We start from the raw sequence: 24195 nt of genomic DNA on the forward strand, positions 1-24195 counted from the left end.
ACGTGTGTGTGTGTGTGTGTGTGTGAGTAAAATAGAGAAAAAAAGGAAGAGGAGGAGGAGGGCGGATGCGGGGGTTCAGTGTATATAGGCAGCCTACTATTGGACTGTCGAGAGGCACGCACGCTATTGCAGAGGCGATGCGTCTACTGAGCTGTCTTACGCTGGAGAACTGACAAGATGCGCTGTCAAACCACCGAACAACCGCGGGGAGATGGAGGAAATATATGCTCTAGTATCAGGTGAAGTCCACGAGACACCATTTTCACGTCTTTAATCTTTGTGGTTAAATGATAACATTACAGTGGTTAAGACATCTTCTCGGGGAGACGTGTGTGTTTTTGGGATACTGAGGAAGAACATGGGAGAGATGTGTATTTTCTCACGAGGCAGCCGACGTCCTTATTACGCACTGCGATTTAAATAGTGCATCATCCTGAGAAACGTGTGACATTTACGCGAATCGAGATCACGACTTGCACCGCACTGGCCAGGTAAGAGAGCTGGATGGATGGCGTCTTTAAATGAATCATCTCTCTGATGCTATACTACTGTATGCACTGTATATGTCCTGTAAAATTCTACCGCATAACTGATTCTTTAGCTTCGTTGTTGTGTTTCAATAGCCGCTATTGAAAACATAGCTGTGTATCACATTTATGAGCTGTAAATGCAGAGCTTATCCTTATGAAGCTGTTTCAATGCAGTACTCCATTCATCCGGAAGAGTCCAATGGTATAGCCTATGCAGGTTATGGGATTCTACTCATTTTGTCATAATAGGTGATTGGCTATTTGATTAGTTAGTCTTCTTATATCCAACTTGGCATTAGCTTACTCATTACATATCTATGGATTTCCTCTGGCATACCTGAAAATAACTGAATTAATGTAAGCAGAATTGATTAGTACCATGTAATCACACACTGTTTAAAATCACACATGTGTTTGTGTGTGCATGAGGATGTGCTGTTTATAAGGGGGAACATAAACCTGTTGTTTTCATTTACTGACAAGAAGAAATAAACTACAACAGGTGACCTTGTTTTTCCCCCTATCCTCAGCACCTGATCCAGTGCTCCTGAGAGTTCACCTGGCTCTGAGGCAGCCACAGGAATGCTTCAGCAGAACAACAACAATAACTACCCATGCCTGGACCGTGCCATCCTCCAGGACAGTGGGAAAAGCAGTGTGCCATTTGCCGGCCCCCTGGACTTCGGCGACATGTCGCTCATCAAGACCCTGCGGGCGTGGGCACGAAGTGGCTTGAGTGCCAAGGCGAGAGATGGCACTGCCCCTTTGCATCATCACCTCGCCAAGTCGTGCCAACCAAGCAGCGGGTCAGGTCAAGGCCCAGGGGCTCCCCTGACCACCAGGCCCGCCACTAGCAGCTCCGCGAGAGGGGTCGTTGGGGGAGGTGGACAAGCGGGCCTGGGCGCTCTGGTTACCGTGGCGACGCTGAAGGCCTCAGAGGGTGGGCGTCAGACACAGACGCGTTGCCTCCTCCTGAAGGCTGAGGGCCGGAACTACGTGTGCGCCGTCAGTGGCGCCAACCGGGGCAGCCTGACACCCCCATCCCGCGCCACTTTGGTGGGCAGCTGGTTGCGAGAGACCGTGGTCGGGTCCAAAGACGCCTCAGGAGCGAAGAGCGCGGCTCGGAGTGGCCAGTGCGACGGAGAGGTGTTTCGCGTGAAGCCCAGGCCTGCGAAGAAGTGGCGGAAGCTGCACTCGCCCACCACGATCACCACGCACACCGACGCGGCTCAGAGGGGCCACTCGCCCACTACGATCACCACCCACACCGACGCGGCTCAGAGGGGCCAGGAGCACGATGGCAGCCTTCACAAGCTGGAGGAGACCCAGCCACAGCAGCAGCAGCAGCAGCAGCACGGGGCCAAGAGAAACTGTGTGAGCGCACGGCTCAACATTCACGGGAGGAAAGCCAGAGGGTCGGCGCAGAGGGGGAGCGGTCGGACGGCGGACAGGAGAGGGACAGCGAGGACAGCGTCCAAACAGGACAGTTCACACGACACCTTTAACATCATTAACGTCCCCTGTGCCGAGCACTGCGCCCACACGGTAAAAGCCGACCCGAAGAAGCCCTGGACTGACTGCACCGCTGCTGGATCTGAATCTAAAGGGGAGGCCTACAGAGTTGTCACTGAGCCCAGTTGCCAAATCCGCCATTTTAAAGAATCCCCAGACAAAGAGGAGAAAAAGATCACTCTCCACATCAACAGCTTAGGAGAGGCAGAGGAAGAGGCTCCTTTGTCCCTGGACAGAACTGGCGAGACAGTGTGTAGCGTAAAGGAGACTCATGAGACAACACAACAGAGAGCTAAAGAACTTACTGAGGAGTCTCTGCCCAGTAGATGGGTCAGCAACCTCAGTCCTGGGAGACGCTGTTGTACTGAACTGGGCCTGGAGAAACAACACTGCTGTTGTAAGGATGAAGAAACAGGTTTTACAAACAGCAAAGACCTGTCCAAACTGGGGCCCTCCGATAAAGCAGACAAAGAGGAATTAGAGGCTCTTATTAGGCTGTCGTTGTTAGATATAAAGCGACCTTATGGATGTCTGTGTGTGGAAAGGGACTCTAAAGGAGGAGAAGAAGTAGATGGTAGAGTTGAGAATGGCCCTAAATCAAATCTTCTCAGCGAGTCTCCGCAGACAGAGAGGGAAGAGGCACCACAGGGGCTGGTGAGCGTGGAGGCCCGATCTGGGCAGAATCCAGATGAGGCTCGCGCAGCAGCAGAGGATCATGGGAAGGAGGGACGGCATTCAGCAGGGGCTCTCAGAACCTTTGCACTCACCGAGGGAGGAGGAGGAGGAGGAGGTGCCGCTGGCGGTGGCGGGGAACAGCAGGACTTGGGGATTAGATCAGCCGATAACAATCCCCCTTGGACAGCTCCCACGGCGAGCAACCCAGCCAGGACCGGCGCCAATCCTGCTGTTAGAGTCCCTTCCACCACCAGAACCACCACTACTGCTGCTACCACTACCACTGCCGCCGTCGCTCATGCTCACCCTAATCCTGCCCCCCCGGGAGCCATGGCAACAGGCCCAAAGAGGGAGAAGGCGGAGGCCGAAGGTGGGGCCAGTGAGGCCGAGGTCGACGCAGAGGCTGAGCCGCCGAGTGAGGGGCCGCTGGGAGAGCCAAGCGTGGCAGAGACCCACGCAGCCACCACAGTGGCCACAGCCGGCCAGATCCTTGGAGGAGGAGGAGGAGGAGGAGGAAGAGGGCGGGAGGGGGAAGAGGAAGAGGAGGAGGATGAGTTCGGGGGGTTCATGCAGGCAGGCGAGGCCCCGGTCTGGGAGGACGGCTTCGCGGAGTTCCACCAAGTGCCTTGTGGGAAAGTGGAGGTTTCTGGTAAGTCCTTTCAGCTTTGTGTGGCTTGTGTCGCTAAGAAGCTGATCTTAAGTCTCAGCTAAAGGATTGTTTGTACACTAGCACAAATATGTAGAGGTACAGAAAACTAGGGCAGTATCAAAAGGCAGGTGTTAAAATAAACCTTTTTTTAAACATTGGTGCCAGACTGGAGGAAGAGGGCCTATAATTAGATGAACGCCTGGCTGCCGCGCCACCTCAAACTCAACTCACCTAGAAAACGGAGAAAGTGACAGAGTAGGGGCAGCTCTTTTGTTTGCGTTCTCACATGCCGGCAGGCGCGTAGTCCCACGGCTCTTGACATTATTCAGCCACGTCTACTTTGGCCTGAATTCCCCTCCCCCCATCCTCCTCCAAGGCCCAGGCCAAACCCATGTGAAGGTATTAATTATTGAGGGCTCCTGCAGTAATGTCACTCTCACAGGGGCCGCTCAGGGCTGTAAGCCGGTGTACGCCTCGGGCGTGATGGAGAGAGAGAGAGAGAGAGAGAGAGAGAGAGAGAGAAAGAGAGAGAGGGAAAGAAAAAAAAGAGAGAGTGAGAGATAAAGAGAAAGAGAGAGAGCGAGAGAGAGAGAGGGAGTGATAGAGAGAGGGAAAGAGAAAGAGAGACTGAGAGATAAAGAGAAAAAGAGAGAGCGAGAGAGAGAAAGAGAGAGGCTTACCCAAGACCTCAGGGACAAGGATGAGCTTCTCAGCTCATCATAGGCATGCAAACAGCACACACAGATTCAGTCCCAACAAGGAATAGTGTCACTCTCTGGCAGGGACGAGTTGCAGATCCTCTCAGCTGACTCGCTTAGCTGCACTCATATGTGCTAAGGCTGCAAATAATGTTTATTGTTATTGTTGATTAACTGCTCAAATATTTTCTTGACTAATTGGTTGTCTGATCTATGAAATGTCCGAAAATGGTGAAATGTCAATCTGTTTCCCGAAGGCCAAGATGACTTGCTTTGTCCACACCCGAAGATATTCAGTTTACTGTCACAGAGGAGTAAAGAAATCAGAAAATGTCAAATATTTGCCGATTAATTTAATTGTTGACAACTAATTGATTAATTGATTTATTGTGGGAGCTCTAATATAAAACTCAAGACATACACACACAATCTCCCACGTAAATACACACATCCACTTAATATCCCCACAGGATATCTCATTATCTTTTTGTCTTCCTCTGTCTCTAATGGATACTTAGCCAAATTATTATTATCTGCAATATGCCTTAAGAGACAGCCAGGTAGTGATTTTAAATAGACACAGCCCACAGCCCAGCGTTCAGAATTAATCTGACACGTTTTTCTGTTGTTACTCTAAAGGTGCACGCTATTTCCAAATTAGAGATTAACATTGAATAATACCCTGCCTCTTCCATTGAATAATACCCTGCCTCTTCCAATCAATTGTGTGTAGATGTTATACAATGCAACCACTATCCACAGATGTGCATTATTTCCCCAAACAGTTAACTTAAATTAATCTTGCAGCATTAAAGAAGACTAAAGAATGTTTTTGATGTTACTAAATGTTGTCTTTTATGTCCACTGTCCTGAACCTGCAGACAAAGGTAACGTGTCATCCTGGCAATCTGATTGGACAGCGAGTTCATTCCACCAATCAGACGTCTCCTGGGCCGCCTTCAGCCAGGACGGCGGGGATGAGATAGCATCTGGAACATGGTGGCCGCAGACGGTCATGGAGGACAAGGCAGATGATCTTAATGCAGTAAGCTACCATCTCAAAGTAACTTTTAATGATCCCTGACCTCTCCCCCTTGGTGCTGTTTCTCTGGAGTTTAAATGTGGCTTTCTGTGAGGGGACTCTTTCTTGTGGCTTGAATAGGGAGCTGACAGTTTTGTCAGCTTGTTTGTGTTTGTTCAATTAAAACAATTTCGATATGATAAATTGAAGACGGCTTTGAAGTTGAACATCTTTCAGCCCATGCTAATTGGTAGGAGTGTGCAATTAAATCTGAAATAGGGCATATTTAAAAATTCTCCGGTTTTGTCCAATTTAAATAATGAAGCGCATAGAAACTGAATAATTTCACGGTACTTCCATTCATCTATGCCACAGTCATAAGAAACTCAGTGGAAAAGTAAGCCTAATTAATTTAAAGATGCTCTGTTTACTATTCTCAAGCTTTAGTCTCAGATTGGCACAGACAATTTCTTATCTCCAAATAAGCTTAAGCGTTGAATGGTTGTACTGTGAGTAGTTTCCTCCCTTGTTAACAGTATAAGGGAGCTGTTTTAGCTAAATTTAGGGACTGCTGAAACTGAATTACAGGGGAAGAGAGGTCAGACTCTTCCTCCATGATCTCTTATGTTGCCAGAGCAACCATCTAGCCCCACACAGCAGCAGAGCTGGTGCAGAGCGGTAGCTTGGCCTGATACCAGTCCCTCCAGGATTCTGTGTTTTTACAAAGGATTTCCCACAATTGCTATTTTTATGGAAATACTGCCACAAAAAGTCATGACATTTCTGAATGATTTGCAACCATGATTTTAAGTGCATCTTTTGAGAATATTCATTGCAGCTAACCTTGGCCCCGACGATCACAATAAACATTGTAGGATCTGGGAGGGATCGTGATATACTGTAGTGTGGATCTGCCGCATCCAGGCCAAAGCAGAACCAGATCTGGCCAAGTTGGATACTCTTTGGGCCTGTTCTAGCCTGGAAACCAGCCACAAAATGTATTTGAACTCGGGAAATTCGGTCTGGAGTCACTTCATTGAGAAGTCTCTATGCCCAAATCAAATCAGAGGTGTTTAGACTCCTTCAATGCCCCATGGCGTCAATATTCAATGCCATTCAGCGCTAAGATGGTGCCCAGTTAGTCAAAACCGTCTAACAGGGACATGATCCTACCAGATCAGCAATGGTACATAGTGCAACATCAAGTGTTCCGGTGCACATTGGCAATGCCAGAGACTTCATTAGACATTTTAAGGTAAAATAACTGTGTTGCGTTGCTTTTATATTCATTACATTATCAGAGCCGGACAGTATCGGAGTACATTTACTTGAGTACAGTACTTGAGTACAGTTTTGAGGGATCTGTACTTTACTCGAGTATCATTTTTGGGGAGTACTCATGACTTTACTCAAGTACATTTGAGAGGCAAATATTGTACTCTTTACTCCACTACATTTCTATCCATAACTGTGAGTACCCTTTACTTCTTCTAAGAAAAAAGAAAAATCTCGGAAACCCTCAATTTGTTGTTTCCCTCTCAAACGTGATTGGATTGTGCAGGCGCCACTGATTGGGAGAGCCTATCAGCAATCACCTTCAGCTTTCCGCTAAAGTCAACTCCATGGTCAGATTTAGATAAGAGACGAAACCATGGACGAAACAATGGATAAAGACGCAGCAGGTCCATCCCGGGAATGTGCCAACCTGTGGCCCCACCTCGCCAGACTATTTCAATTTTCTGAACAAGTTAATGATAGTTTTCGCTTCAAGTATTTTAATTACAAAATAGTATTTTGTATTTGAAATACGTATTTTAAATACATGTATTAGAAATACTGCCCATCCTTGGCAACATGGTAAAAAGATGAAAATGACTTGATTTTACTTTCAATTCCTTTTACATTCTCCAAGGTATTAACATTTAACATTTTTCATAACTTCATGTAGGACGTTTCTGTATATAAATGTAAGCACTGTGGCAGTAGTAATGCAATATTTAGAAAATGTAGGCTACTATTGTACTCTTGATACTCAAGTACTTTTAAAAACAAGTGTTTCAGTACTTTTACTTAAGTAGACATCTGACTGTTGTATCTGTATCTGTACTTTTACTCAAGTAATGAAGCTGTATACTCTGTCCGCCTCTGTATATGGTGTTCAGTTTGCACTGTGTTGTGAAACATTAACATTTCATATGTTGGACATTTTAGAAAGTAGTACAACTGACTTGGTACTGGTTTTACCCTAAGGATTCTAATTAGCCTGCTTCTGTGTTGGGTTTTGTGCAGCCAAGGGTGTTTCTAGAGGCCTTCCCACCTGTGCCGAGCACGACCTTTGACCTCAATGGAATTCCAACACTGAAACAGCTCCTGCAGGGGACTGCGGAAGAGAAGAGAACCCCAGAGGATCATGGGTATGTAAGGAGCAGAGAGAATAAGAATAAGAAGTGTTTGCTGTGCAGATCTCGAGCAGGCCCCAGCAGAATGCATGATCTATATATCAAAGGGGTGGGCTCCATGGTTATGAGAGAGCATGATGAGACCATCAAAGCAGATATGCATGTCATTTCCATAGCAAAGGCACATCCTGTGTGTAATCCTCTTGTTCTTGTATTGGTTTCCCAAGGTCAGAGAGAAGCTCAGGAAACGCTTGTGTGCCATGTGATTGCATTTCCATAGTGCAACCCTGAAATGTGAATTTTCCGTTAACCTTTGGGTGTTCAAACAAGGCGGGAATTATTTTGACACAGAAGAGATAGATTGCACACAGAATAATTAACCATTGCAAGATTGACTGTGTCTCGAGCAAGCATGCAAACAAGAAATAATTGATTCCACAGATTGTGTGTGTGTGTGTGTGTGTGTGTGTGTGTGTGTGTGCACACGTGTGTCTGTGTGTGTGTGTCTGTGTTTGTGTGTGTGTGTGTGTGTGTGTGTGTACGTCCATGCTGCAGGCTCTTTGTTTATAGCCATTGATGAAATCTGCATTTGTTTACAACATGCAGACAGAAGGAGTTAGCATGTGCTGCTTTTGATGTCTCTCTCTAAAACCAGAACTCACCTCCCTCTAGTGGTAGATAAGAAGAACTGTCAGTGCCTTACAACAACCTAGCCAGACTAACTTGACAGGGTGCAGATAAAGTAATTTCTAAATAAAATGTATAGCAGTGTGTAAGTGAAGGTATATATTTAAATATTAGGCATAACAGCAATGAGAATAACAATTAGATATAAAAAAAACCTGTAAAAACAATGAGAAACCAGACCACAGCTTTATCTGGGCTAGATCAAGTCCTGTTGAACATCATTTTGAACACTCTCTCCATGTTTACCACTGATGTAGCTCAACTACATTTGTGGAACATGCTCTCCAGATGCACTCCAGACCTAGACATCATCTCCGTACATATCTAAATTCTTAAAGGCACAGGTGCCCGATTTGGGGCCCGCAGGCCACATTTGGCCCAAGTTACGTTTTTTTTTTTTGGCCCACCTTTTTAGTTCTGAGCGTATGTCAGCGGTATATGACCTCAGTTTTACATGGGAAAGCGGGGGCGCTGTGGAGCTCTTATAAGCAGAAATCAGCAGGCCCATGACGCCCAAGTAAATAGCCAGGGTCACTCAGTCCTCCACCCAGATTAATTTTTGACTCTTTGTAGGGAAGAATTTGGGCACCGATGCTTAAAGGCATCACAAGACTGTGCATTGTAGTGCTATGGCATTGCACATTATTCACTCCGACATCTCTACTTGTTAGAGAGACGAGCCTGTTGGATGGCTTCCAGGACTTGAACAAGATGTTTGGCCTGAAGCACAAACGGACTGAATCTCCTTCCTGGAAGCGCCTCCTGACATCGCTGCAGGTGGACTCCCGTCGTTCAGTAGGTGTTTGGCTTTATTTTCTGATGGTTATCCACAAACTGCCACAACAGGCTGTTGGTGTTTGGCAACTGAAGTGCCTAATTATGTTTCATCCCATTACATAACAGCCTTAGGACAACAAGGGCCCTGTGTAGGCATTCATTCATGAAATACGACTCAACCAGTACAGTATGCTATTAATCATTTAACACAGAAGTGAACACACGTAAATGTTAAAGAAAATGGAAATTTGGTTTTATGAATTACGAAAATGAATGAATACATTCATTTTATGATCACCACAGAAGGAAGCACAGCACAAAATGCATATAACGTAAACTACTTATTGCTGCTACTCTTAACTTTTACTTAAATAATACACCTTTGTAAATTGAATATTTATTTTTATGTTAATTTAGTTTTAACCTGTTTTGTATGTTATTTTTTGTTATACTGTTGTAACAGACTTTATCTTCAATCATTAATGATATTGAATTGGTCTCTATTAGTTGTTTTATAGTACAAGCCATGAGGGGTATATATGTGATTATAATGTTTGTTTCGACAATTATGATGCGACAATTACCCTAGAGATTTCCCCCATAGACTGTATAAAGAACACTGAAACTATGGATTGTTTGTGTAGAATTCTAGAAGGAACCAGGAAAAGAATTCACTCCTCAACAGGTTAAGGGGGGGATCACATTAGCCAGCGGCAAGCGGCAGGTTTCTCTATGGTTCGGCAGAGTAACGGTGGCAACGTTGGCGTAACGCTAACGCTAGCGTTGAGCAAGCTGAGCGTTGAGCAAGCTGAGCGTTGAACACAACGGTGGAAGCCGGGAATTGAACCCACAACTTTTCAGGCTACTGCAAGCTAGCCCAGCTCCTTAACCACAACACTACCACCGCCCCAAGGAAACCTTTACATAATCACATTATTGTTAAAACTTTTTTCATTCACTTCTCTCTCTAGACCCATCCGAAGGACCTGCTTCAAGGTCATGACCTCAACACTGGGCATCCTGTGGTCAGCCTGCAAGTCCCACTGGCCAGCAAGAGGAGGCTCTCATACGACCTGAACAGGAACCTTCTGCCGTGAATTCCCACAATGCCCCTTTGCCTGACACCCTCTCTCCCTCTTTCACTCTCTCCCTCTCTCTATTGCGGCGAGATCTGCTCAACCAAAACAACTCACGGGCCGCTTTATGGATGCAAGACAGACAGAAAATGTTGAGAGGTTCCATGTGTTTTGTTTGGTTGGTTTTACTGGGTTCATAACTATTTTGATTTGGGTTTCTTAGTCCTTTTGTTTCAGTGTCCTTCTAGTCATCTCTCACTAATAGTGACCAATCCTACAGTGCGACTATGATTTATTCCCATTTAAAGGAAAGAATGAGGATCACTAACATCATCCACATGCCTGACTAAAACTGGATGAGTTCATGTGTCATCAGTGCCAATTGAGCTAGCAGGTTCCTCTGGCCCTAGTCTGGCGCAGACTCCCAGTAAACTGTTAGCTGATGATGTTTCTCGCATCAACACCGTAACCACCGCAACACTTAGTGATAATTCTGTTTAGTAAAGAAATACATGTATTTTTCATTAGGGCTTCAGGAGCTGCATCTGTTTTCATTTGTTACACTGTGTATAAGTGTCAAAGGTCAAGCTACTGTTTCCCAATGCAATCATGAGACATTCATACTGTATATTTGTGCAAGTATGGATTCTTTTTATCACAGTTTATCAACAAGCTTGAGTTTAATTGCAGTGCCCTATGAGGACAAAGATTTAAGACACACAGGACTGTGTGTCTATGCAGAAAATGTAAGCATAAAAGCATTCATGCTCCACTAAGACTCTGATGACTTCCTGTTCCAATGTGAATGTTTGTAGTGTCATGTAGTACGGATCATTGAAATCTGAAGTGTTTGTGTGATATTTTTACATTAATTCACCAAGGAAAGAAAAAAAATGTTTTCTGGGTTGTTTAAAGGGCAACTTTTAACATTTTAAATTGAGCTTGTTATTCGTGTTGAAACAACAGAAAGTGTCATGTGGCCATGTAGTTTACAATGTTTCATCTTTGACCAAATTATATTCTTTTTTTCCCTTTTATTGTCTTGCTGAAGTTTCATTTGGGATTATTAAACTTTTTATGAGCACCTGTGTAGCCTACTGGATTAATAAATTAGAGGTGAGACCATAGTCTTCCAACATGAGTCAAGTGACCCTCAAAATATAGGCCTACCTACTGTACCTCAAAAGATGCTGCTGCATGAATGATTTCTTTGAAAAACTGAGAACTCAGGCAGTGAAAGGGAATGTTTGAAATAGCTGAGTCATGCTGTAGTGTCCTGTTTTGTCATACTCTGCATTGTTTGAGCAGATGTGTGAAGACCTTACACGACCCTGTTACTTGCCCTAGAGAATGCCTGCAGGGAACTAGAATCAAGAATAGGAGTCAATGCAAAACATCCATAAAAATGGCATATCATCCAGCTATTGTTTCCCTGTGGGGGCATGTGATTTGGTTTCCACTACATCACATGAATGTGTCGACTTATTTTTTGCAACACATTCCCTGGATTGCTTTTTTACAGTGGATTTATGTCAGTAATTCAATTTTCATGACCACAAATGAAGAAAACTCCCCAAAACACTAAACAAATGACTCATAATAAACAAGTAATTCATAAAAGGCTACTGCATGCTGCCCGAGAGTGCCGTTTTCTGACCTATTGAATACCTGATAAATTCTTAAACAACTTTTTAGCGCATCAGACAACTTTCTAAAAACACTGAAGACATTTACTTTCCTCGTGACCCAGTCCCGACCTTATTTCCTGGCCAGCGTTTCGCAGTGGGTGGAGGATCGCGAGAAGGTGGAGTTCGATTAAAATTGCCCTGTTCATGGGATTGCGAGTGAGGAGAGCATATTTGGGCGAGTTTGTGTGCGACCAGGCACGCCGCCAGCGATGTCTCCGCTGTTTAGAACTTGCATGCTCCTAGCGGGGTTTGTTTTATTCTACATCGCTTACCTGCTTTTAGGGGCGCTTGTATTCTCGTATATCGAGGGTCCGGTGGAGGAGCAACTAAGAACGGACTTGACGTCTCTCAAACAACAATTCCTTAACCAGAGCTGCGTCAACGCATCGCAGTTGGACGATTTTTTGGGAAAAGTTTTGAAGGCCAACAAGTACGGTGTCTCAGTACTCCGAAATGCTACAACCCATTCAAATTGGGATCTGGCCTCCTCATTGTTCTTCGCGAACACTTTGGTGACGACAGTAGGTGTGTACAAATGTACCAAAAGTTTCTTATCAACGTTACAAGTTTAGTGGAATAGTCAAACATAACTGCTATCGTTAATTTAATCATATTCCTACATAGTTGTCACGATAGGATACACAATCGTTAGTGATTGGCTATATTCAAACAACGTTTTAGTTTGTTAGATATTTTTATGTTAAGTCATAAGTAACTTTAGGCTACAACAAAAGAGGCAAGGCATCAGACGGCGCTACCGCTTCCGTGGGTCTTGAATGAGCTGCATAAATCAATTACTGATGTTACTCAAGGACATTTGCATACAAAAGTAATTTCATCGATTTCATTTCATTTTGTTTGCGTTCTCCAAATGGTTTTCCCGGTGTATGTCGTAGTAGCTTTAGCTATTTATTTTTTTTCATGCAAAAGGAAACGCTCACTGCGCCACGTTGTAGTTTTATCAAAGGAACTGTATTAAAATATGCTGGCAAGTCGCACCTTGACATTAGCCTATTTGCAATTGCCCACCTGCAATTCAAAATCTGTGATATAGCCTAGTTAAAACGATGGTGGGAGTAGGCTAGGCTACAATGCCGAACTACTCTGAGGCCTTTGGCTTTTTTGGAGGAACTATTTTTTTTTCCCCTTCAGTTTTAGATTTTCGGTGATAAGGATGTAGGCCTATTCGTCATTCCAACACGTCGACCTGTGCGTGTAACCGTTTCTTTGCTTTCGGTTATCTCGGGGGACATCCGCGTGGTAGATGGGTAATTTAAGACGATCCTCGGATATAAACAAACATGGATTGAAATCACTGTGGCCTATCTAAACATGTATCCATGCTTCTGGCGCACACGTTTAAGGGTGTCGGGACAGTTGAACATGTGTAATCCTCCTGGTCAACCAGTTACTCCAAAGACTGCCAAGTAAACTTGGCTTGTGGGCATAACTTTCCTCACTAAATGTTACGGGTGTAACGCAGTGGTGTAGTCTGTAGTGGGTATACTGAGATGTAGTAGGCCTATAGCTGTAGTGGATATATTGTGATGAACCCCAAATGTTAATACCTATCCTTGCCTATTTTAAGTGGGTATCCTGAGATGGTGATTCTTTTTATGCCTACGCAGGACTACGCAGTATATCACGTAGACTACACCACTGGTGTAATGGTACTCAAAATCACAGTTCGGTGTGTAGCCTACATCGGTGTTGAAGTCAAGGTTCGGTTATTATTATTTTTTTACAGTAAGCCTGTAGGTAGGCTACTGCTAACCTAAAATTCACTGACAATATTGCTGATTTTTTCTAACGTCCTCTACCTAAATGGTTCGGTACAAATACGTGTGCCTTTACACCCGTGAACCTCATAAAACAAACAAAATCAAATTATCAGCACAGAGGAGACCATAGAATTATGCCATCAAAAGTCAGCTTGCTCACACAGGCCTAAGCGTCTTAGGTGTAGGCAGGCCTATGTGTAAAATGCCAGTTATGTGTAATAATTATCTGCCAAGTGAAACATTTGGATGTAATGTCATCAGGTTTGTGCTGACCAGACCCCCTTTCGTAAGGTGTCATGCTGAATGAGTATGTTGTGAAAGCTTCATCTTAACTTTTTCAGGTTGTCTTTTGGAGCCAAGCTTAGGCCTGTTATGTGTGGGATCACACCAGTAATACATTTGCATAATGCTAAAGATAGTGAGGGGAAGTCAGTAGTAGTTCAAGCTAAGAGGAAGTAAAGACCTGATATATTGTAACTGTCTGTACATCACTAGTCTGTGTTGAATGAGTATAAGTATATATACTCTTTTGATCCCGTGAGGGGAAATTTGGTCTCTGCATTTATCCCAATCCGTGAATTAGTGAAACAGACATAGCAGCACACAGTGTACACACAGTGAGGTGAAGCACACACTAATCCCGGCGCAGTGAGCTGCCTGCATCAACAGCGGCGCTGTGAGGGGTTAGGTGCCTTGCTCAAGGGCACTTCAGCCGTGCCTACTGGTCGGGGTTCGAACCAGCAACCCTCCGGTTACAGGTCCGAAGTGCTAACCAGTAGGCCACGGCTGCCCTCAATGAATGAGTGTAATTGGGCCTATCTCTTTACCGTGGGGATATAAAGTATGTGGCTAAGCCTAGTAACGAACCTGGGAAATTAACTCTGAGTAAGTGGTCTACCTCCTTAAAGAAAAGCCCTAAAGTTCCATTCAGATTTGTTTGTAAGAGATCTTGATGAGACCATCTCTCAGAGTTAACTTGCCTCAATGTGTCGCTAGATCTCATACTTGGAAGACCCAGCAGACCTACATGCATTCCCCTGTTATGTTTACTGTCTGTGTCCTTCTGTGACCCAGTCCCGACCTTATTTCCTGGCCAGCGTTTCGCAGTGGGTGGAGGATCGCGAGAAGGTGGAGTTCGATTAAAATTGCCCTGTTCATGGGATTGCGAGTGAGGAGAGCATATTTGGGCGAGTTTGTGTGCGACCAGGCACGCCGCCAGCGATGTCTCCGCTGTTTAGAACTTGCATGCTCCTAGCGGGGTTTGTTTTATTCTACATCGCTTACCTGCTTTTAGGGGCGCTTGTATTCTCGTATATCGAGGGTCCGGTGGAGGAGCAACTAAGAACGGACTTGACGTCTCTCAAACAACAATTCCTTAACCAGAGCTGCGTCAACGCATCGCAGTTGGACGATTTTTTGGGAAAAGTTTTGAAGGCCAACAAGTACGGTGTCTCAGTACTCCGAAATGCTACAACCCATTCAAATTGGGATCTGGCCTCCTCATTGTTCTTCGCGAACACTTTGGTGACGACAGTAGGTGTGTACAAATGTACCAAAAGTTTCTTATCAACGTTACAAGTTTAGTGGAATAGTCAAACATAACTGCTATCGTTAATTTAATCATATTCCTACATAGTTGTCACGATAGGATACACAATCGTTAGTGATTGGCTATATTCAAACAACGTTTTAGTTTGTTAGATATTTTTATGTTAAGTCATAAGTAACTTTAGGCTACAACAAAAGAGGCAAGGCATCAGACGGCGCTACCGCTTCCGTGGGTCTTGAATGAGCTGCATAAATCAATTACTGATGTTACTCAAGGACATTTGCATACAAAAGTAATTTCATCGATTTCATTTCATTTTGTTTGCGTTCTCCAAATGGTTTTCCCGGTGTATGTCGTAGTAGCTTTAGCTATTTATTTTTTTTCATGCAAAAGGAAACGCTCACTGCGCCACGTTGTAGTTTTATCAAAGGAACTGTATTAAAATATGCTGGCAAGTCGCACCTTGACATTAGCCTATTTGCAATTGCCCACCTGCAATTCAAAATCTGTGATATAGCCTAGTTAAAACGATGGTGGGAGTAGGCTAGGCTACAATGCCGAACTACTCTGAGGCCTTTGGCTTTTTTGGAGGAACTATTTTTTTTTCCCCTTCAGTTTTAGATTTTCGGTGATAAGGATGTAGGCCTATTCGTCATTCCAACACGTCGACCTGTGCGTGTAACCGTTTCTTTGCTTTCGGTTATCTCGGGGGACATCCGCGTGGTAGATGGGTAATTTAAGACGATCCTCGGATATAAACAAACATGGATTGAAATCACTGTGGCCTATCTAAACATGTATCCATGCTTCTGGCGCACACGTTTAAGGGTGTCGGGACAGTTGAACATGTGTAATCCTCCTGGTCAACCAGTTACTCCAAAGACTGCCAAGTAAACTTGGCTTGTGGGCATAACTTTCCTCACTAAATGTTACGGGTGTAACGCAGTGGTGTAGTCTGTAGTGGGTATACTGAGATGTAGTAGGCCTATAGCTGTAGTGGATATATTGTGATGAACCCCAAATGTTAATACCTATCCTTGCCTATTTTAAGTGGGTATCCTGAGATGGTGATTCTTTTTATGCCTACGCAGGACTACGCAGTATATCACGTAGACTACACCACTGGTGTAATGGTACTCAAAATCACAGTTCGGTGTGTAGCCTACATCGGTGTTGAAGTCAAGGTTCGGTTATTATTATTTTTTTACAGTAAGCCTGTAGGTAGGCTACTGCTAACCTAAAATTCACTGACAATATTGCTGATTTTTTCTAACGTCCTCTACCTAAATGGTTCGGTACAAATACGTGTGCCTTTACACCCGTGAACCTCATAAAACAAACAAAATCAAATTATCAGCACAGAGGAGACCATAGAATTATGCCATCAAAAGTCAGCTTGCTCACACAGGCCTAAGCGTCTTAGGTGTAGGCAGGCCTATGTGTAAAATGCCAGTTATGTGTAATAATTATCTGCCAAGTGAAACATTTGGATGTAATGTCATCAGGTTTGTGCTGACCAGACCCCCTTTCGTAAGGTGTCATGCTGAATGAGTATGTTGTGAAAGCTTCATCTTAACTTTTTCAGGTTGTCTTTTGGAGCCAAGCTTAGGCCTGTTATGTGTGGGATCACACCAGTAATACATTTGCATAATGCTAAAGATAGTGAGGGGAAGTCAGTAGTAGTTCAAGCTAAGAGGAAGTAAAGACCTGATATATTGTAACTGTCTGTACATCACTAGTCTGTGTTGAATGAGTATAAGTATATATACTCTTTTGATCCCGTGAGGGGAAATTTGGTCTCTGCATTTATCCCAATCCGTGAATTAGTGAAACAGACATAGCAGCACACAGTGTACACACAGTGAGGTGAAGCACACACTAATCCCGGCGCAGTGAGCTGCCTGCATCAACAGCGGCGCTGTGAGGGGTTAGGTGCCTTGCTCAAGGGCACTTCAGCCGTGCCTACTGGTCGGGGTTCGAACCAGCAACCCTCCGGTTACAGGTCCGAAGTGCTAACCAGTAGGCCACGGCTGCCCTCAATGAATGAGTGTAATTGGGCCTATCTCTTTACCGTGGGGATATAAAGTATGTGGCTAAGCCTAGTAACGAACCTGGGAAATTAACTCTGAGTAAGTGGTCTACCTCCTTAAAGAAAAGCCCTAAAGTTCCATTCAGATTTGTTTGTAAGAGATCTTGATGAGACCATCTCTCAGAGTTAACTTGCCTCAATGTGTCGCTAGATCTCATACTTGGAAGACCCAGCAGACCTACATGCATTCCCCTGTTATGTTTACTGTCTGTGTCCTTTTTCCTTAGGCTAGTCCATGTGTTCTAAATAAATGTGAGTGTGTCCAATACGGAAGGCCCGTCGATAAGGCTAGTATTTGTTCAGAGAAGAAAAAAAAATTGGTCCAGTGTATAAGAAAACTGAAAAAAGCTCTAGGTGATTTGTTTTGTTTTGTTGTTTTTTTGTTTGTTTGTTTGTTTGTTTGTGTACTCCAGATGGGGGTTGTTTTCTGTTTCTAACAGAGAGCACTTTGTTGTCTAAAACAGCCACTGGAGACTGGAGCCCTGAAAGATACAGGAATTCAGAACCATTTGTTTTGTTTCATTTTTCACAACAAACCAGAACAAATCAAAATCAGTCGATGGCAAAAAAAATGGAAAAACAAGAAACCTTGTGCAAACCTTTGTGCTGAATCCCATTCGTGTAGAAAACAAGATTAGAATGTAGGGAGGGTTTATATTCCTCTCATGCGATATGGAATTTTAATGAATTGGTTTGGTTCTTAAGATCCAAATCCTGTTGCAGATTTATAACTAATTTCATTGTTTAATCAACAAAGCATATAACACAAGCCCACGAGAAAAGCGTTCCTTCCATACTTTGATGTAATGATGCCTCTGCTCACCCCCAGTGCACAAGCTTTGAGGAACATGGTGCAAAACTTTCAAATGTGCAATTTCTCATCTAGCCGTTAGGCCATATAGTTACATTTTTAAGGTGCACAGATTTTAGGTTGTTGTTTTAATGTTCATTTATAGTTCGTATTCATTTATAGCCTTGTTTCAGTTCAGTCGTACTGTTCATAATAATGTAGGGCTTTGACAAAGATGTAATCATACTGGCACTTACTTTGTGGGCTTTTCCCCTTTAGCAGATAATGGCCAGTAAACAGAAGTCTCATGAACAAACACGTGAAGTAAAATTGGGAAGTGGTTAACATAGGCACGCTATTGTCCCAGTAATTGTGTGGAATGTTTTGATGTACAAGTGCGTACATTTGTGTATTTCACTGTTAATGCACATGGACAATATTGAACAGGCCCTGTGTGTGCTCAAGGCTTATATATGTACTTTCGCATGTAAACTGAACAGTTGTCCATTTGCGAAACTGTTTATGTTGAAATTGAATCCCTCTTTATCCCCCTTTCCCCTTCCTTTTCAGTTCCCTCCTCTTGCCCTTCTCCACTTATCTCTTATGCTATCGTTTGTCCCCCCTCTCTCTCTCTCTCTACCTCTGTCCATTTATCTTCCCTCCTCATTTCAGTTCAATTCAGTTTTGCTATAATGTAAGAATATGTCCAGAGCCTTGAACATGAACCTTGAATCGCCCTCACTAGAGCAAGCAGGTGATAGAAAAAGAAAGAAAAAACAGGTGATAGAAAAAAGAAAAAGAGAGTTTTTAAGAAAAGGAAAAACTTGTTTTAAGAAACTGCACTGCAAAAATTACTAGAATTCTAGAATCTAAGTGAGATGAATAACCTTAAATGAAGGGAATATGTTCTTATTTTTCAAGATTTTAACAAGATTTGTTGTCTAAAAAAGCCACTGGAGACTGGAGCCCCGAAAGATACAGGAATTCAGAACCATGTGAGATGAATAACCTTAAATGTCTAAGTGAGATGAATCTAGGTGAGATGAATAACCTTAAATGAAGGGAATATGTTCTTATTTTTCTATTATTTGCCAATAACAAGACATTTTTAAACATTTTCGCACTTGATTTAAGTATTTTTGACCTTGTTATAAGTGAAAATCTTCTTGTTCTATTAGCAAATCAAATAAGCATATATTCACCTGGTTTAGATTTTTTTTTTGTCTCACTTTGATTCTGGAATTCATTTGCAATGCATGGATAAATCCACAGACCTCAAACCGTGGGCAAATCCACAGACCTCAAACCGTGGGCAAATCCACAGACCTCAAACCGTGGGCAAATCCACGTCCATGTCTGCTTCTCTCCTCCCCTTTCTTAACCCTTCTCTGTCTTCCCTCTGGCAGGGTATGGCCACACCACGCCCCTGTCGGACGCGGGCAAGGCCTTCTCCATCATCTACGCGCTGGTGGGCGTTCCCTTCACCATGCTGGTCCTGGCGGCCTGCGTCCACCGGCTCATGCACCTGCTGACGTACGGACCCCTGGGTGTCCTGCAGCAGCGCGCGGGCATGCAGCCACGCCTGGCCAGCACCGTCCACTTCGCCCTGCTCCTGCTCCTTGTGGTGCTCTGCTTCTTCGCCGTGCCTGCGCTCATCTTCAGCGCCATCGAGGACAACTGGTCCTTCCTGGACGCCTTCTACTTCTGCTTCATATCTCTCTGCACCATCGGCCTGGGCGACTTCGTGCCGGGCGAGCAGCAGATGCAGCAGAACAGGGCGCTCTACAAGATCTCTGTGATGGGTAAGTGAGAGTCATGGGTTGGACCAGGCGTAGAATTGAAACGCAGGGCAGTAGGTCAGCCTCAGGTATCTCTCCCAGACATGCGCCCTTTACAATTAGGAACGAGAGAATGTAATGCCATCCTGTGTATTTTATTAGCAATGCAAGCATATATGTTGTTGTTGTTGTTATTATTATTATTATTATTATTATTATTACTTCTAAAATGTGTCTGCTATTCATGGGTTTCATCAGGTCCCTTTCTACAGGTGTATAAAATCAAGCACCTTAATCATCAATGCAGACTGCATGGTGCTTGATTAATACACCTGTGGAAAGGGACCTGATGAAACCCATGAATTATGTTTCCAGGCATGTTGCCCATCCCCTTGCAATGGTCAGCATCTGCAAGGATGCTAATTGTCTTATGGGCTTCACCTGCCAATATTGAGTGTTGAATGTTGGCATGTTAACAGTGAAAAAGACAATAAAGACTTTGCATTGTTTTAGTGGGGTAAGGAGACCCAATGAAGATGTTAAACCTACAATATCTCTGTAAAGGTCGTGCTTCATAGCCGATGGCTCATCTTGTTTGTACAACAAGGAAACCTTATTATTTTCAGATCATTTCTTCAATCCATTGTGGGATAACAATAGAATGTTGTTTGGACAAAATCTTGCTAGTCCACTTTGAGAGCAACCCAGAGTCATAATATTTTCGTGGTCTAAATCCCGAGTTAAATGTCCTGGATGGATTTCCCTTGAGGGCAGTAGACTTGTGTATTTCATGATTCATTTCAACTGTAAATTAACCAGCAGTCTCCTCTTGTTGTTTCTGCTTGTTGTTCATTTAAGGACAATGACTGTGCCTTATCTCTGACCTCACTGAGGTGACGGCTTTGCGTTGCGACACACCCTGTGTGACCAACTGCCATCCGGCTGGCTTGGTTGGTACTGCACTGGGCAAATATCAGCAGTTGGCATTCTGCCCTTCCATTGCATTAGCCGCCTCTGTTTAATTTCATTAGTTTTTTCCTCTCATAGTTTTCTACTTCTACTTTTACTTTCTACTTTAGCTCGTTGTCTTCGTATGACCTCTGGAAAGCACCAGGGTCTCTTAACAGATAGGCGGTACATAAATAAAAATGATGAGTTTGTTGTTTAAAAAAAAAAAAGCGTATTAGGGAAATGACTGTCCTTTAGCAGGGCTAGTATGAAAAAGGAAGGTGTGTGTGTGTGTGTGTGTGTGCGCATGTGCGCGCATGGAGGGGTTTTTAACTGTAAATGCCCTCACCTCCCCTGGGGAAATTCTCACCATTTTAAAAAGTGTCCAGCCAAACTATAGCATTCTGGCTCTCTCCTGAAGTAAAATATTCCATAAATATGTTACAAATCACCCTAGTTTCACTTTCTGAATGACTGTATGTTGGAATGTAATTCTAACAGTGGTGTTACAGCTATATCTCTAGGTGATCATACTGTTTTTGATTTGGAAAATGTCTGTATGCTTTAAAGCAAAATAATGCAGGCTGACATGAAATCAATATATAGTTTCTGCATTGAGGGAGACATGCCATGTGACTTGTGACCGGTTTGCAGCAGGTTTGTTTTTATTTGTTCATTTTCTCAGGCTGTCCTCAGATGAGGTCCAGTTCTCTTAGGGCCACGGTGAGCTTTACAGCCTTCCTGTTTAAGCACCTGGACAGACTTGCGTGACTTATTGTGAACTGTTATTTAGTCATAACGTTTTATTCACTTACCTGTGGTATGCAAATTTGCTCAAGCTGGTTTGGACGTGATTAGTTCTTAGGAACAGGATCTGTCCCTTATCCTGGGGCAGTCTAGTCCATCTTCACCCCAGAAGCTGTGTTGAAGGCCCTTTGCCAATTTTACATTGCTTTGTTCTGCCTGGAGGATGGAGAATGTTTACATTTTTTATTTTATTTTTTTTTACATTTTATTTATTTATTTAGCTGATTGTTTTACCTAAAGTAACTAACAAATACGGACTAAGATGCGTTCAAGCTATGTCATAAAAAGAGACTTTAGTGTAACAAATACTACCTTGCTAAGGCCACTCGGAAACCAGAGGGTGAGTGTAGAAGTTGAAGTACCAACCACAAGTGTATTGAAAGGAGATGGTAGTAGATGGAAAGGGAGGTGCCTGGTAAGTGAATGATCGGTCATAGAATGCAGGCTACTGTGGCTGTTTGTGTATTAAATATTTTGGCTCAATTACTAGTGCAGCTCTGTTAAACTGTCTGAACTGTGATCTGCTACAGTTTGAAACATTAGTTAATTGTTGGTTAGTAGTTAGTTGGGCATGATTACACCTTTCTGGTGGAGGCTCATCACTTGGAAGGTGGTGAAAAGGGGAAAAAAGTCTGCTCAGTGACCTTTTTAGCAAAGCACTTAATCCAATGTATGTATTGTACAGTAATGGGATTGGGGGCTGTGTTTAAAGAATAGTATCTTGTTGGCCCCAGCCGTGGTGCAACTGGCTGGGGCACCTGCACCGTACGCCGGCGACCCGGGTTCGATTCCCGCCCCGTGGTCCTTTTCCGGATCCCATCCCGACTCTCTCTCCCACTTACTTCCTGTCACTCTCCACTATCCTGACGCATTAAAGGCATAAAAAGCCCCCAGAAAATATATGTGTGTGTAACTGTCGTAGCAGCGGCAGCGGCGGTGGTGGTAGCAAAGTCCTTTTAGGCAAGTCCCTCCACTCGGCGGCCATATTGCATAACGCTTTTTGGGCACTTATCGGGCATCTATTTCGGCAGGAATGTGTGTGCGCAAGGCTTCACGACACCAACCTTGCTCCAGTGGCAAGCTCACAACACATGATTGGCTCAATGTATTCACAACACACCACGATTGGCTTAATGTATTCACATGTCAACATTTTGCCATGGAAGGGGTGGGGTATGTGTAGACAACTGCCATTTTGACGTTAAAAACTAACCCCCATGCATTTCTATGGAGGATTTTTAGAGTGCTGTTTCTCCTCATTAGAAAGTCTCTAGTAGTGGTAGTGGTCTAGTTTTCATGCAGAAGTGGTGCTTCTGCATTAAGCCTCAGCTTAGGCCCCATGGATTAAACAGAAGTGTGTTCTATTCTCAAGAACATGCATGTTGATGCGAAACACTAGAGCTTTGGTTATTTGTCGTGAAGAGGTGGTATGTTCTCTTGTGGCTTTTAAATGCATCCTATGCAAGTTCTAATATAACGGCTTCAAAGTAATTTTGATGATGAACTAACGTGTAAAGGTAGAAGGGCATGCCTTTCGAAGCCATATCACAAATTGCTTTAGTTTACAGCACTACAATTGTGTGAAATAGCTGACATGGAGATTATCTTCACGGGTTCCTATCCTTTGACTTGTATACAAATCCACATGTATTGTGTCCAGGGGAAAGGGGTCAAGCCATATGTTAAGTTATAAATACCAAGTGGTATAACTTGTGTAAAATAAGAATACTCTTGGGGGGGGGAGCCCAGTAACAACAAAAAACTGCTGGATGCCTTTAACTTTACTGCCAATGCTGTAGTTTGGGGAGAATTTGCACATCGCATTTTTTTTTTTTTGCTTTTTAGACAGTGTTTAATTTCTCTTGCAAATCTACCTGTGTTTTAAGTGAGTCATTTATATGATATGAATGGTTTTAAGATTCCTTGTTTCGTTTTTTCTTTGCAGTCTACCTCTTTGTTGGTTTGATGGTGATGTTCCTTGTTCTGCGTACGTTCCACAAGTTGGCCGACCTCTACGGTCTGACGGCGTTCCTCCACTTACCCAGCTGTGATGAGGACCTGGCAGAAGACAAGGAGCCCATCGTGGAGGAAGGCCGTGAAGACGACCCTCCAGAATCGAAGGCAGTTACCAAGCCCTTGGACCCAAGCTCCCAAGTGTCCTACAACTCCATCAGCAGATGAAGGACTCTAGTACTTTTGCGCCTCTGTATTTTTTATTTTTTTTCCTCTTTGTGTTTGTTTTTGTTTGTTCGTTTTATTTATTTGTTTTTAATGGGTTTCAGTGATTACGTCATCACCTCATCCCCTATCCTATGAATAGAACGTGGCCAAAGGGGAATAGTGGGGGCCAAGCTTTGGCTGGTGCATCCCAGTGGCCAGGGTATATAGGTTTGACCCCACAAGAGAACACCCGAGAACAAATAGGATCAAATGTGTTTGTGCTATAGTACAGTGGACAGAGGTGTAGCAATGGTTGATATTTGCTGATTTTTTTTTTTTTTTTTTTTTTTTTTTTTTTTTTTTTTAGGGTTTGTGAGGGAACCAAAAAGGCAAGTCTGGGAAAGACCAGCATTGTAATTCACAACTAGGAGGAAAAAAACGAACACAATGGGCAAAAACCCCCACCATGTCTAAACTTGACACTGCCATGCAGAGCTAGTGTGAGAGAGTAAAAACCCAGCTATCTATTCTAGACAGCCAGGCTGATTTAGCCTGTTATCTGAGCACAGCATAAGTATTTA

General features: G+C 43.7%; 2 protein-coding genes across 3 annotated transcripts; both read left to right on the forward strand.

Moving 5' to 3' along the window:
* Positions 1-104: 104 nt before the first annotated feature.
* Positions 105-11113, forward strand: si:ch211-14c7.2. The gene is made up of 6 exons (XM_042064749.1): positions 105-491; positions 1061-3366; positions 4946-5109; positions 7375-7499; positions 8843-8966; positions 9920-11113. Exons 2-6 carry the CDS (start codon positions 1113-1115, stop codon positions 10043-10045), a joined length of 2793 nt encoding a protein of 930 aa, XP_041920683.1. The 5' UTR covers positions 105-491; positions 1061-1112; the 3' UTR covers positions 10046-11113.
* Positions 11114-11817: 704 nt separating this feature from the next.
* Positions 11818-23949, forward strand: kcnk6 (potassium channel, subfamily K, member 6). Of its 2 annotated transcripts, none has more exons than XM_042064305.1 (3): positions 11818-12237; positions 19328-19723; positions 23400-23949. In XM_042064305.1, the coding sequence occupies exons 1-3, from the start codon at positions 11922-11924 to the stop codon at positions 23633-23635; spliced, it is 948 nt and encodes a 315-aa protein (XP_041920239.1). In that variant the 5' UTR covers positions 11818-11921; the 3' UTR covers positions 23636-23949. The 2 variants fall into 2 exon arrangements, with proteins under 2 accessions (XP_041920239.1, XP_041920238.1); XM_042064304.1 differs by lacking the exon at positions 11818-12237 and adding an exon at positions 14623-15030.
* The last annotated feature ends 246 nt before the right edge of the window (positions 23950-24195 follow it).

The sequence above is a fragment of the Alosa sapidissima genome, chromosome 15 (assembly GCF_018492685.1).
Source record: "Alosa sapidissima isolate fAloSap1 chromosome 15, fAloSap1.pri, whole genome shotgun sequence".
NCBI lineage: Eukaryota > Metazoa > Chordata > Actinopteri > Clupeiformes > Clupeidae > Alosa > Alosa sapidissima.